This window comes from Citrus sinensis, chromosome 6, assembly GCF_022201045.2.
Source record: "Citrus sinensis cultivar Valencia sweet orange chromosome 6, DVS_A1.0, whole genome shotgun sequence".
NCBI classification, from domain to species: domain Eukaryota; kingdom Viridiplantae; phylum Streptophyta; class Magnoliopsida; order Sapindales; family Rutaceae; genus Citrus; species Citrus sinensis.
This window is the reverse complement of record NC_068561.1, coordinates 15,026,324-15,041,735: the sequence shown is the minus strand read 5'-3', so window position 1 is coordinate 15,041,735 and position 15,412 is coordinate 15,026,324. Positions and strand designations below refer to the sequence as shown.

The 15,412-nt window shown below is 34.5% G+C and overlaps 2 protein-coding genes across 2 annotated transcripts; both read left to right on the top strand.

Annotated features, from left to right (window-relative positions):
- The first annotated feature begins 4,990 nt into the window (after positions 1-4,990).
- Positions 4,991-5,470, top strand: LOC107174654 (uncharacterized). Its single transcript, XM_015525718.1, has one exon. It carries the CDS (start codon positions 4,991-4,993, stop codon positions 5,468-5,470), a length of 480 nt encoding a protein of 159 aa, XP_015381204.1.
- Positions 5,471-10,824: 5,354 nt separating this feature from the next.
- LOC102620333 (uncharacterized) lies at positions 10,825-11,700 on the top strand. Its single transcript, XM_006493525.4, has one exon. It carries the CDS (start codon positions 10,825-10,827, stop codon positions 11,698-11,700), a length of 876 nt encoding a protein of 291 aa, XP_006493588.1.
- Positions 11,701-15,412: the final 3,712 nt, after the last annotated feature.

The window sequence follows — 15,412 nt, the reverse complement described above, 5'->3', positions numbered from 1 at the left end:
GCCATCAATAAAGGCAGTAATAAAATCAAATTAAACATGCAGAAAATAGGACAAGGGGTTTGTTCAAAAGCTTATGATAATAAGAACAAAATATTCCTATTTATAAATAGGGTAAATTTACTTTTCTAAATTAAGAGAAATGAAATTATAATTATACTGAAAATAAAAAACTAAATACATCCATGATAATTAAAATAAAAAATATCAAAAGATTCTAAAATAATTAAAATCCTACAATCTACTAACAACATCTTAGCCATAAATGTACCTTTGAAATTGATTCATTGGTTATTTCGAGAAAAATAACGATGTTTGTACCCAAAAGAGTACAAAAATTAACACAAAATTTATAGAAGACACAAATTTTTGTACACTCATCACTACTGTTCCTGGAAATAAAATGTACATATGTTTTTGGCCAATTTGGCATATTGTCAACGTTGGTGCCTACCAGCAACAAACAAACAGCCAGATGCAAAAGTCTTCTCCAATTTTTTTGTAAAAGAGAAAAATGCCATTAAGATGCTGACTTAGTCGTGGTGCCTTAACCATGGCATGTTTGAAGTACCGTATCCCAGAATATGAGTATTGTTAAATGATCAGATTATATTAATTTTCTAACCATATAATAGAGTTTAGGTTGAGAGATTCGGTATCCCAGTCTGACTTATGTGGGCTTCTTGTTCTAACAAAATTGAGCTCCCAAATTTGAGCATGAAAACTCAAAAACATTTCCGATCTTACAAGCACATTTGAGTAGATATCTCTTTTGACGGACAGGTGGGCACTCAAGATGGAGCAACCCGATCCGACCCACACATGATAACCACTTGTTGGTTACCATATGCGTTTGGGAGAGGGAAGTTTATCTGTGTTCAACTTCCCAACTGCTCCCAACCGCTGGTTATATATGCCACCAAAATCGTTGTTTTGAATGTACGGGTTTTTTTCATTTTCATTCAAAAACTAGTGTGTGTGGGTGAACAAAATACAGAGAAGATTCATCTTATTTTCTTCTTCATTAAGATTAAAATAAGGTCTTTGAACAATCCATAAAATGCATATATACTGAGACTTGAGGAAGATTTTCGCTCATGATTTCTTTTCGACTACTGACGTGATCCAACACTTGTTTATTTTGTTGTTGTAGCACCCCACACCCGATTTCACCCCCTGTTGAGCATCCTTATAAATTGAGAGAGAGAGAGAGAAGAGAAACCGAACTGGGTCAACCCGACTTGCGAGCATGACCTGGCCGGATCTCCTATTTTCGGTAAATGTTTCAGTCAAGCTTGGTACCGATCGAATGCTCTTGAGCCGCTGGTCATCTTTATGCATCCTTGCCACCAGAAAACGTCTGGAAAGTCGTTGATCGAAGCCTTGAATTTCTGGAATCGCCGCCTCGAATCCTCTCTATTTCATCGGTTTTCAGTGATGCTGCCGTTTGGATTTTGTTCCTCACCAACCCCTCTACCATTTTTGACCATCCACTGCTGTCAAGGACGCCGTTTTGACGCTGATCGGCCACTTGAGTATTCACGATTTTTTAGCTAGATTCCGATGTCGTCGTCATGCGTGGGAGGTCACCACCGCAACCATTGGACTCAGATTGGCCAGAACTTTCAGTTTTGAGCTTTCTGTCACCATCGGTTGAAATTTCGATGACCGTTGACCGGTAAGGGCATTTCGGTAATTTCACACTTTGAGGGTAATTTTGTAATTTCAGATTTTGGGGCTATTTTATTAATTGTTGAAATTGAGGATAAGTTGGTAATTTATGATTTTGAGGTTAATTTGGTAAATTAAGATTTTGAGGGTATTTTGGTAATTTTAAATTCAAGGGCATTTTGGTAATTTTATTGATTTTGAGGGTAATTTTGTAATTTTAGAAATTATGAGTATTTTGGTGATTTATGATTTAAACTGAGATTATTTGAGGTTAAGTATGGAATGTGGTTATATTGAGGAATTTGAAAATATTGGAGTTTATGATTATGATTTAATTTTATCTTATGAGAGTATTTTTATTTATTTTAGGTCGATGATACCGATACGCATTTATTACTTGAGAATGTCAAGAGGTAAGTAAACTAGATTTCTAAACGAATCACAATAAACAGTATATATGTTTGATATGTTTGAAAAGCTTATTTTGATATATACAAATATTGATTTATATATTCTGCTCATGTGTTTTTGTGATGTGTTGACATGATGTGTTGTTATATGTGTTTATGGGCATGGGCATATGTATGTGTGAATGATTCATTGGCATGAGCATGAAAATGTATTATGTTTTCTGTAAAATGAGAAAGTTGATTTTAGCCAAACGGAATTTGAAGAAAGAAAGATTGTTTTACAGTTTTAGCTTGGATGCTTGAATTCGTTACTGGCTTAGTGGAGGATACTCTGGATGTTATATTATTGTTATGAGATAAGTGGGCGAGGGACGTGTTGGCAAGAAACCCAAAGTGTATGAAAGTTATGAAAGTAAATGGAGTGCCCTACTAAGCGGCAATTGAATGAAGGTAGCTCAAGTAAGTGGTTTGAAAGAGAATATGAAAGTTTAAAAATGACATAATGAGATTTCAATGAATTGTTTTATAATGTTTTCAAATACCATGGCACGTCGTCCAATTGCATTATATGTATGTATGTATGTATGTATTTTGGTATATGAAAAACTGGTTTGCTTACTGAGTTTCATATCCATTATAGTTTATTGTAATTCAGTTTCCGTAAATCATGATTGATTCATGATGAGCGGCGAGAAGGACTTGAATGGAGGAAATAGATGGTTTGGCATAAATTTTAAATTCTTCCATTGCAGTTTGTATAATATATTTGTATTTTGAGACTTAAATTTTTATGGATTGTAAAAGGATTTTTATTATTATTTTTTTAGAATATATATTTGAGCCACAGTAAGATTCGCCCTATGGAGCTCGGGGTAGGTCGTTACAGCTGCATAATTCAAAAAAGGTAAGGCCTATTGACTTTCTTTTAAGAATTTCCTTCATTGATATTAGAGCTTGAATTGTGTTTGATTCGTGCATTGGTTGGAATTAATTCATGAACAACATGATTTTTTTTTTTTTATTTTAAGTGTTCTGGAATGTTTAATATGAATGGATAAATTATGGAATTGATATTATTAAAACCGGCCTAGGGTTTAGATTGCATGAACCTTAAATATATATGAAACCCAAAACTTCAATGGCTCATATCTTTTCATCTAGGATACCTGACAATATGTGTTATATATCATTGGAAAGATATTTTCGAGCGCTTTCCAATAGTATGTGATTTGTTAAAAACAAACATAAGACAAGAAAGTTATGGCCAAAATACGATTCTGGTCAGATTAGGGTTTGGAAATGGTTAAAAACCCTATTTTGGAGAAGATGGTGAACAGTGCTAAGGTTAGTTTTTAAACGATTCCAACCTATTCCAACCTCCGTTTGAAAACCCGGACGCACTATTGAATTCATAATGAAAAATGGAGTCTGATGGTGCCGGACCCAACGTTACTGGAGCGGCATAAGGCCGTGCGTGGGTCCGTTGTGCCGGTTGTGTGTTGAAAGCGCATTGTACAATTGTACACTGTAGCACACTGTAGAACAATATTTTGCACTGTAGTGATACTGTGAGCACTGTAGCGCGAGTAGGGTATATATCCAGATTTGTAAATTTTTACATATTTTGCTATTCAGGACTCTGATTTGGGCGTCGTTTTCATTGTTTGATCCGAAATTTAGTTTTCTATTTTATTTTAATATAAAATATTTATTTTTAATCATTTCTTGATTTTTGAAATAAAATTTTGGATCTAACATATGTAGTTTCATGGATGAGTATTATATGTTAATAAATATTTCACTCTAATGGGAGTTTAAAATATTATATTGTGGGAATTGGCTAAAATATAATCTCGTATTTAGTTGTTTGTTAACAATCACTAATTTGATTTTTATATTTTTTTGTCGTAGATGCCTCCCGTTAGTAAATTGTGGACTGAGGAAGAGGGTTTAATGACAATTAAAGCTTAGGTTTCACCTAATGATCTAATTGAGATTAATAATAGCCTATCTTTTGTAGAACTTAACGAGAAAATGGAGAATTATAAGATGGACCCTGATCGTTCTATATGCATGAACATATAGGATTTATATGAGGCTTTTAATCATTTAATGTACGCAAATAAGTCTACTGTGTATATGAACTGGGGTTATTATCAATGGCTACTCATTCAATCATTACCTGATGATGACAATACGCTTGTCTTTAAGGTTCGCATGTTTAATGAGATTGAGAAACCCTCACACATATATTATATGCTGAGGTGTGAAATTGAGTTGATGGAGGAGCGTCGACTTGTTTCAAAGATGAGACGAACATCAGTGCTTAACATTCACACGAACCTTCGAAATGGGAGACAAGCTAGTCGTCTTGGTAGAGGGCAGAAGTTATGGTATGAGAAAACCATAAACAGGACCATCAAGAGGGAACAATTATTTTTATTTGGAGATATTTTAAGAACATATAGAAGATTCTATGTATTAGTTTGACCATGTTAGGTTATTTCATTTGTTTGTTGATTATTATTTTTTTTAAATTGGTTTTATTTTGTTGGTTGAACTATATGTTGCTATGACTTCTTTAATAATATTCTACATTAATTGTTGCTCGACTTTACATACTCTTTGTCATATCTCATGAATTGTTCCGTTGAGTGGGAGTTCTAATTAAATTGAATTTGATAAATTCATAATTAGAACTGATAATTTTGCGCATTAAAATAAAATTAATGATGAATATAATAAAGGGAATTGGATGGTGATTGGAGGCCTCGACAACCTTTTGATTCTATTCCCGATATTAGTTCGTCATTTTTTTATGTTTGCGGCAAAATTAATTGTTTGTGTGTAATTATTATTTATGCCGTGAGTGATTGTATTTTGAATTATCTCTATGTTGAATTATAGTTGAAATGACCTCTGCATCTAAAAATATTGTAGCTGAGCTGAACAAGGGTGAGAAACTGAATGGTGACAATTACGATATTTGGCACCGCAAAATTCAATACATCCTTGAAGAGCAAGAGATTCTAAAAGCTCTTAACAACACCTTAACTGAGCTTGAGCAAGGCAATACTGCTCAACACAGGAGGGATCTTGAGGCCTATCAGGCCTGGAAAAAGAAGAATAGCAATGCTCGCATAACGTTGTTGAGCAACATGCAAGATCACTTCATGTGCGAGTATGAGAAGTATGAGACTACTCAAGAGATGTGGCTCGCTCTGAAAGACAAGTTTGGTGGTACCTCGACCACTAAACTCAGGAGAATTATGATAAAATTCGACTCTTATCGAAAGTGCCCGAACCATACTATGAGGCAGCATCTGAAGGAGATGTCAAACATGGTTCGTGAGCTTCAGTCTGTTGAACATGTTCTGACTGATGAACAATAAATTCAGGCAGTGATAAAATCCTACCCGATACTTTGGAACACATGAAGATGAATATGACTCATAATGAGAATATCAGAACTTTTAAAAATATTAAGCATCACCTCGAGATGGAAGTAGAACGCCTTGAGGCAGCTAAGCTTTCTGATAATATTTTTATGGCCAAGTCAAGATAGTGCAAAGCTTCGGACTTCAAGCTTAAGAAGGGCCGTAAATATAACCAAAAGGGTAAGGGATCTAATCCTGATCAGAAGAAGAAAAATGCTAAAAAGCGCTTAAGGGGTAAGGGTGCTGGCAAGAAAAAAGACAAATCCAAGGTGAGATGCTACAATTGTAGCAAGCTGGGGGTCACTTTACTCATGAGTGCACTAAGCCGAAAAAGGTGAGACCCAACTACACTTTGTTAAATTATACTTTAGTTATGAGTTCTATACTCCTAACCGAATCTCATCATGTGCGGACTATAGACTCAGGAGCAATAGACCATATAGCTCATAATCGAGATGCATTTATGGAATATCGTCGAATCAATCAAGGAAGTAGATGGATATACGTGGGCATCAACTCTAGAGTTGGGGCAAAAGGAATAGGCACCTGTAAATTGACTTGCGTGGTTGACGTATTCTTTTGTTACACAATGTCCTGTATGCACGGGAGATTCGACGAAACTTAATTTCTGTCCATATTCTTCTTGAATTAGGATATCACTTAACTTTTCATAGTGTTTCTTTAGAGATCTTCTTAAATTCAGTCCTCATTGGAACTGGACATTTAATTAATGGTTTCATTGTATTAGATACAATACTTGATGGTTCAAGTAATGATACTAGTTTTTTTTCTTATGTTACTTCTTCTAGTAATAATGAAATAGATGCCATCACTTGACATGCTAGATTAGGTCATATAGGGCAAGAAATAATGTATAGACTTGAGAGAAAAGGCATGTTGGTCCCACTCACCAAGATTGAATTGTCCATATGTGAAAATTGTCTAGTTGGAAAAACAACTAAAAAACTATTTAGTAAGGAATTAGAGTCAAAAAACTATTGTAGTTAATCCACTCCGACATATATGGTCCAATGAATGTAAAGACTAAATATGGAGCCTCATATTTTATTACATTTATTGATGATTATTCACGTTTCGGTCATATCTACTTGATTTTTCATAAATTAGAAGCATTGAATTGCTTTAGATTATATTTGAACATGGTAAAGAATCAACTAGACAACAATGTTAAAGCTTTAAGAACTGACCGAGGATGTGAATACCTTTCGGAATAGTTCAAGGAACTCTGTAATGGGAAAGGGATAAAAAGCCAGCTGACAATTCCTGAAACTCCGCAACAAAATGGTGTAGCAGATATAAGGAATAGAACTTTATTGGAAATTATTAGGTCAATGATGGCGCAAGCAAATCTTTCAATATTCTATTCAGGAGATGTTTTGTTAACTGCTACCTATGTACTTAACCGAGTTCCTTCAAAATTAGTTAGTTCCACCCTATATGAGTTATGGACGGATATAAACCTAAACTATCCCATCTGCAGCCATGAGAGTCTGCAGCTTATATTCATAACCATACTCATAAGTTTGGAAGTTAAGAGCTAAGGGTAAAAAGTGTATCTTTATTAGATACTCGGAACACTCTGAAGGATATGTGTTCATTGGTGAACAAGCAAGTGAAACTACGTCTGAACTGAAATAATTAGATGTCAGTTTTCTAGAAAATGAATTTCCTAGCATTGGAGAAGTTGATAAGAATTTTCAATTCTATAAATTATAGGATCCAAATGAGATTATCACTTTTAATGATGGTGTTGGTGTTAGTACGAATCCTTTAGGGATTGTCACTATGAGTGAGTGAAACACCAGACACTTTGATTCCAGCTAGGGAATCAACTTGAAAGAGTAATGGTAGGCCAATTCCTCGTCGTCATTTTGAGATTGAGGGAAAAGCTATTATGATTGCTTTATGCGATGGTGATGAACAAAATACTTATAATAATGCTCTCATATCGCCTACTAAGAATTTGTGAATAAAAACAATGAAGAAAGAGATGGAGTTTATGAATGTCAATCAGGTCTGGGACTTGGTTGATCTTCCGCTTAATCGTAAAGTTATTGGAAATAAATAGGTTCTCCGGATAAAGCGTAAGGCGGATGGGACAATCGAGAGATATAAAGTAAAATTAATCGCTAAAGGCTATACCCAACAGAAGGGTGTAGACTATGAAGAGACTTTTTCTCCTATAGTAAAGTTTGCTTCTATACGATTAATCTTGGCTATCGTTGCACATCTATACCTTGAGTTACATCAAATAGATGTAAAAACTGTATTTCTCAATGAAAAACTAGAGGAAAAAATTTATATGGAACAACCACAAGATTTTGTTGTTAAAGGCCAAGAGCGCAAAGTATGCAAGCCCAAAATTTCTATCTATGGCCTTAAACAATCATGTAGACAATGGAACATTAAATTCCATCAAACCGTAGTTTCTTATGGCTTTAGGATGGTTGAGGAAGACCATTGTGTGTGCGTTAAAAGGTCTAAAGACGATTTTTCGATATTGTCTTTGTATGAGGACGATATATTGTTAGCTGCAACAATAAAGAGTTTGTCAAAACTATTAAAGATTTGTTATAATCAAATTTTGACATGAAAGATATAGGCAAAGCAGCTTATATCTTATGAGTCAAAATTTTCAGGGATCATTCAAGGAAACTTCTGGCACTGTCACAAGAACTTTATGTTAAGAAGATTCTTAAAAGATTCAATATGGCTACTTGTAAGCCAATGGATACTCCAGTAGTTAAAATACAATCTTTTAGTTTCGATATGTGTCCCAAGACTCCTTATGAAAATGAAAGAATGGTTAGAGTTCCTTATGCAGATGCCATTGGAAGTCTTATATATGTCATGATGTGTACAAGGCCTGATATCAGTTATTCTGTAAGATTAGTGAGTAGATACTAGTCGAATCCTGGACAGAAGCATTGGAGTGCAATTAAGAGGATTTTGGCATGTCTCAAAGGCACTGTAGATTATTCTTTATACTATCAAGGAAGTGGTTTGCGAATTGTTGGATATTCAGATGCCGACTGGGGTGGCGATCTGGATGAGCACAAATCGACCTCAGGATATGTATTCTTGCTAAACAGATGAGCAATTACATGGAGTAGCAAGAAACAAACATGCACAGCTTTATCGACGATAGAAGTCGAATATATTATATGTTCTACAGCAATACAAGAAGCTGTGTGGCTTAAGAGATTTGTGGAGGACTTAAAGATTAATATTAGCGCTACTAGTCCAATGACTGTCTATTATGATAGTCAAGTTGTTATCTCTTTCTCTAAGGACGCCAAATACCTCAGCAAGTCGAAACACATTGAGACTAAATACAATTTTATAAGAGACATTTTGGCAAAGAATGAAGTAACCATACAATATATATACACATATATATACACACACATAGCATGATAGCTGATCCACTTACAAAAGTTGTAACGAGGGATGTATTTGCCTCTCATACTAGATCATTGGGGCTACGTAGATTGTAATCTTGCATTATAAAGATTATTTTAATTTGTAAACACTTTTATTACATGAATTATTTTGAAATACAATGATGTTTTAAGTTCTCTTATTTCAATTTAGTTTGAGAAATGCATAATTACACACATATGAGAGTATGTCGTCAAGTCAATGATCGACTTTCTTACATGAGCGGTCACCTCAGTTGCTCTAGGAATAAGCTGAGATAAGACAAGTAGAATAATAAGAAAATGTGTTTTGTCTAAGAGCCAAAGAACGAAGAAATATTCTACAAATGTTGTTGCCTGGACTAGAGTCAAAATGAGGTCACATATGATATTTTCTCGTTGACGAACTATGATGTACCCCACTATCATAGAGACCTGATTGAAGCTAGAAGTAAGATCTTATTTTGACGTTAAAAGAGAGCGTTCAATTTAAAAACTTAGGTCATGCGCTGTAGAAGAGCGATTGGACTAAGATCTGTACAGCGAATTGGATTAATGAGATATACAACCTGAAATTGAAGATTCACCGTAATGCGTGTATCATACCGTGCGTGCTTGGTGACCAAAATAGAAAATGAGAGAATCTTCCTTCTTCCTCATTGTGTAAGTTCCATATGACTTTCTATAAGTCAATTCTTGTATCCCTATGACTATCAATTATGTTTCTGAGATTTCAGACTGGTGTCTGCTACTTTAGCATGTTATTTATGACCTCGACATGATTTGGTCTATGAAACATGACTAGGAAAGCGACTATTCTAGATTTAATTTTTCCTTTTATGCGATTCACCGGTCGACCAATTGTTTAATATATTTGTGATATTACAATTGTGAATACATAAAGAGATTGCGCAATTTTGGCATACCGAGGGGATTTAATATGCTTGAGTATCAAAGTAAATTAAATATGTGATACAATGAACATATGTTGAGTTCTCTTGCATATGATTGCATTTGAGACATCTTTTGCCTGGGTTAGCAATTGAGATATGTTTTTGGCTCCCCAAATGAATTTTTGGATATTTTCATGGTCATACGGTATATTTGCATGTATGATTGGAGATATCTGGTTGTTCATTGTTTCTTTGTTCACTGCTCTGCTGTTTCAATGTCGTCCCATCATGTGCGAGTAGGAGATGTTGGATGCGTGGGCGCCCAAAATGGGCCGACCCACAAATGGTAACCACTTGTTGGTTACCATATGCGTTTGGGAGAGGGAAGTTGATTTGTGTTCAACTTCCCAACCGCTGCTTATATATGCTACCAAAACCATTGTTTTGAATGTACAAGTTTTCCCCATTTTCATTCGAAAAACAGTGTGTGTGTGGGTGAACAAAATACAGAGAAGATTCATCTTATTCTCTTCTTCATCAAGATTAAAACAAGCTCTTTGAACAATCCGTAAAAGACATATATACTATGACTTGACGAAGATTTCTGCTCGTGATTTCTTTCCGACTAGTAACGTGATCCAACACTTGTTTATTCTGCTGCATAATTTGAAAAAGGTAAGGCCTATTTACTTTCTTTTAAGAATTTCCTTCATCTTCAAACTAGCCTTTTAGGTGTACTAAAAGCTTACAGTTTTAGTTCAGAGTTCTTATTCTAATATATAGATCGTAATGTTAAAAAAAAAATATATATTATTTCTATTAGTCAACTTAATAATAAAAACCCTCAAGTTGCACTGCTACAAAATTTTAAAAGTGATTGACTTCACCAAACAAATAAGTCAAGCGTTTGTGCAGGGTTTCTTCATCAGCCCTGTTTCCCTTTGCCAGATTCAGCATCAAACTAAAAGAAAAAGAAATGGCTCCATTGCACGGCCAGAAAACCATACATCATTTCACACATCCAAATCATAAATTACTCGAAATAAATGACGATAACGAGTACCTCTGTGGTGGATGCAAGACTCCTGGAAGCAGCAAGAGATTCCGATGCCATGGCTGCGACTTTGATCTGCATGAATACTGCGGCATCTGTCCCATGACGCTTTCCTCATTCATGCATCCACAGCACCAATTGAACCTCGTCAATCGCATCCCTCAGGCCACTCGCCAGAACGCGCGCAGCTGTGATGTGTGCGGCGACTCCATCGAAGGCCTTTTCTATCGATGCAAGCTGTGTGAGTTTGACGTGCACCCTGTGTGCACCCAGTTGCCTCCGCAAGTGCGGCACGTACTGGACGCGGCGCACCCCTTGACGCTGCAGCCATTTTCCTCTGCTTGGTGTATGGTCTGTAGAAATGAGTGCACTTCCTGGAGATACAGGTGCGGGATTTGCGGAGTTGATATTCATCTCGAGTGTCTCTTAACACCGTGTGATCATGCGTCGAGGTCAACGTCCTCGTCGTCAACGACTCGATCACGATCTGTTCGGCAACCGGCGGCGCCGCCTGCTTTTGGTGCTCATTACGCTAATTATAATTATGGGGTTCCATCCTTTAGTAATGGTGTTCATAATTATGCTTATCCGTACCAGGCACCACCTTTGGGTGCTTATAACTATGCCTACGGGGTGCCGTATGGTTTTGGTCCGTACAATAGCGTGATGTCTCACCAGCAACAGCAGGGCAATGAGCAGCAGGCTGGCGGCGGTGGGGGTCGTTTTCGCAGGAGAATGTTTAAGATTGTGGGGAATATAGCTCTGGGAGTATTCACCAATGCTGTTTTTGGAGTATGAGAAAATATTTCTGATTTTCAGCAACAAACTCACCGGAATGTGATTCTAAAAGTTTAATTTGCTTTTGGATGGTATAGGTAAGCTGTTCATTTTCACCTGAAAATCCTTATTTTGAATGCTGGCATTGTAATCTCCTAAAATAATTCTGAAATATTCCCCTCAAAATTTTTTTTATTTGCTTGTTTTAATTCTCAAGCCGGTAAAATTAATTCGAGAAAGAAATTATGTTAATGGCTATTTGATGAGATTTTATATGTATTAATTGGCCGTCAATTACATGGTTTTCAATGCATTGATCTCTATTTTCAAGGACCTGCTATCTAATCTAAGGAATTGAAACCTCTCCTTCCTTATCATCCAAATATCCATTAAAAAATTAAAGCATTTTATTAGTTTAAACTAGAAAATACTCTCATCAATTCAAAGGCTTTATCTATATGTGATTTATAATTAACAACTATTTTGTAAATATCATTTTAACTAAATCACTCTAACTCTTATTTCATTGTTCGTCAGCTTAATCAAGACATATATTTCTAAAATAGATGGAGAAAGACCTTGATATTGCCCCATTGGTATAGATGATACTAGCATGATATGGTCAAATAGAGAATGAGTCTAGCTATCTGATTAATCAAATGGGTTGTTTACAACTTCAAATCTAGACTCATACTTTAACCAACATATACATGGAACATAATATATCAAACATGACAGGCAAGTTCAACTAAGAGAAAACGCGTACGTAGTCAAGGCATTATAATATTAATGAAAATTTTTTTCTTCCCCTCTGCAACAAGTTCTTAATTTACACTTTTAGTAGGGACATTATGGCTAGTTAAAGTATATAATCATGCGTAATGTTACGGGTTGATTATGCTCGAGCAGCCCGCGACAATAAGCTACTATCTACCATATGTAAAGTCATCAATAGTTAATGATCATGAGAGATTTTCTTTTCTAAATGTAGGAGATTTAGATAGCCTTTATTTTTTTATTTAAAATTAAAATGGGACTGAATATTATTGAAGTATGAGTACATATGTCTAAATAATATGTTTGTTTTTACAAACGCAAAAAATTTTAAATTACACTTACATCCTTAAAAGTGCTATATATACTTAAAAGTTTAAATAGATATATATTTACGGTGTTATCTAGTATAGTAATATTTTTATACTACAAATATTTATTGATATACATTAGTCAATCAATTTCTACTATTTTCTTTCCTTTCTTTTTCTTCTATTCTAAATTATGGAATTGGAGTTAAATTTGAGACTTATTGGGTGTTGATGATTAGTTCTTGATGATTTTTTTTTTTTGAAGTAATGAGGATTTTCCATCGAATTTTTCGTTGTGGGTTTAATAAGAGAAATAAGGTACACAACTGGGGAATTATTCACCATGGTTGCCGCAACACTTGTTGCTATACTTTCACCAATTGAAGGCAATGATACCAAAACAGGAATATATGTTTCATTGAGGAAGACTTTGTATTATGTTTTTGTTGTTGGTAGATCATGGAGATGCAATTGCAAGGTCATCTTCTATAACCTCAATTCTGATGTTTTTGTTCCATTTTTGCATACTGTTTTTTGCATAAAAAGTTATTTTCTCAAAGTCTTTTGCTACTTAAGTTAGTTGGTCTCTCAGTCCTCGCTCGTGGTATATCTAAGCACGAAGGTAGGCTTCAGCTCGACTTTCATTTTAGATTATCAAGATAGATTGAATTGGGTCTATGTACTTACTACAGCACCTGCATGATGCCAGTCACTCTTGATTCTATGTTCTGCTACAATTTTCATTTAGAAAGTCATTCTTGTTGGAGTGGGGGAAGCCAGCAGGCCAGAATAATTAAAGTAGAAAATTTATCTGATTAAAGAATATTTGGCTAAAGATGAAGAGAAGTGGTCGATAATTTTTAAAAATAAATAAATAAATAAATAACGTGAGCATTTTATTAACTTTACGCCTTTTCGGGTGCTTCAAGGGACAATTGGAGACATGACCATGTATTTATGGAAAATGATAAAGGAACATAAGCAAGGCAAAACCATGAAAAAAATACTTGTCTTTTAGTAAATTTTTAAAATTTTCCTTGATAATTTTATATTTTCTTTTTTCCATAAATCCTTATAATTGACTAAAAGACAAAAGTTTCCTTACATTGTATTCATAGGCCTTAGTAGAACAACACAAACTATCTGATCCAATCTAAAAAATATTGGGTTCAAATCGGATCAAATTGTTAATAAAACCCGATCAGACACATTTTTACTAACCCAATCGGATCATGATCAGATCAGGTGAAAACCGATCGAGTTGCTTGTAAAATTAAAAAATTAATTTAATGAAACAAAGTCACACCACACACTTACACTAGAATTTTGGGGGGCCAAAGAATGTGACTCTATTTTTGCATATATTTGGGTATTTCCACACTTGAGTGTTGAATGGTTCAAGAATGCTCAAGTGATATTGAGATTTGGAAGTGATAGTTTGAAAATATGAGATCTTCAATTGGCATAATATAAATGAGGGGAGATGAGGAGATATTTTCCAATAAGTTGATAGAAAGAGATGTATCAAACTTGAAAGGAGATGTCATACTAATTATTTGCCAAGCACCAAGGCAAATTATGGTTAAAAAAAAAAAAGAAAAGAAAAAAGAAAGAACCCTTGCAGATGCACCCCTCGCATTTATCTGAAAAATAATTCATCCTTTACCTTAGAACAGTTAATAAATGCATAAAATCTTAAATCTTTTAACATATAAATTAAACAATAAGTTTACTAATTGTCGTCGTAGCCTTAGGAATGCATAATTTTGTCATGAAAATAAGAAATCTATCCATTTTTAAAGACTACTAACTATAACAATATGTAAAACAATTAATGTAATTCTTATAATAGGAGGAAGAGCATTCATCACCTCTATTCAAAGAAAGATACCCTCAAGTCATAGAATATGAATGTCAATTAGGGGTGGGCACAGTTCGGTTTGGATCAAGATTGAACAAAACCGATTAAATTCGGTTATTTTATAAAAAGAACCGAATAATAATCGAATACAATAAAGAACCGAACATGAACCGATCTATTTGGTTCTATTCAGTTCGGTTCGGTTTTTTTGATTCTGGGTTTATTGGGCCTATTTTGAATTCTAAATTTTTAGCCTATTGGGCCTCATTATTGGAGTAATTTTTCTCAGTAATCAATCCATCATAGTTTCATTACAAATAGTAAACAATAAACACAAAGTATTCAAAACACATTTATCACTACTGTCTTACTAACTACTATTAAATAAATATGAAATATTAAGATTTAAGAATACTAATCTAGACTCCAATGTTCTATCTAAATAAACATAAAGTTCTAAAGAAAAATAAAAATGGCAATAATTACAACACATAATAAAAATAACAATCGTGTGTGAGCAGGTTTATTGTAATCATTTTGCATAGCCGATTAACATATAACATATCTCATGTTTTGGTAAAATTACAAAAACATCCCAGTTCTTTGGTTCAATTATTCGGTTCAGCTGAGCAAATCGAAATTCGAACCGGTATTTCAATTTTTTTATTATAAATCGAATATTCGGATATTTATAAGAATTAAAACCGATCTGAACCCGAACAGGGCCACTGGTTCGGTTTGGTTTTTCCTAGGTCTCGATTTTTTGCCCAGCCCTACTGTCAATGTT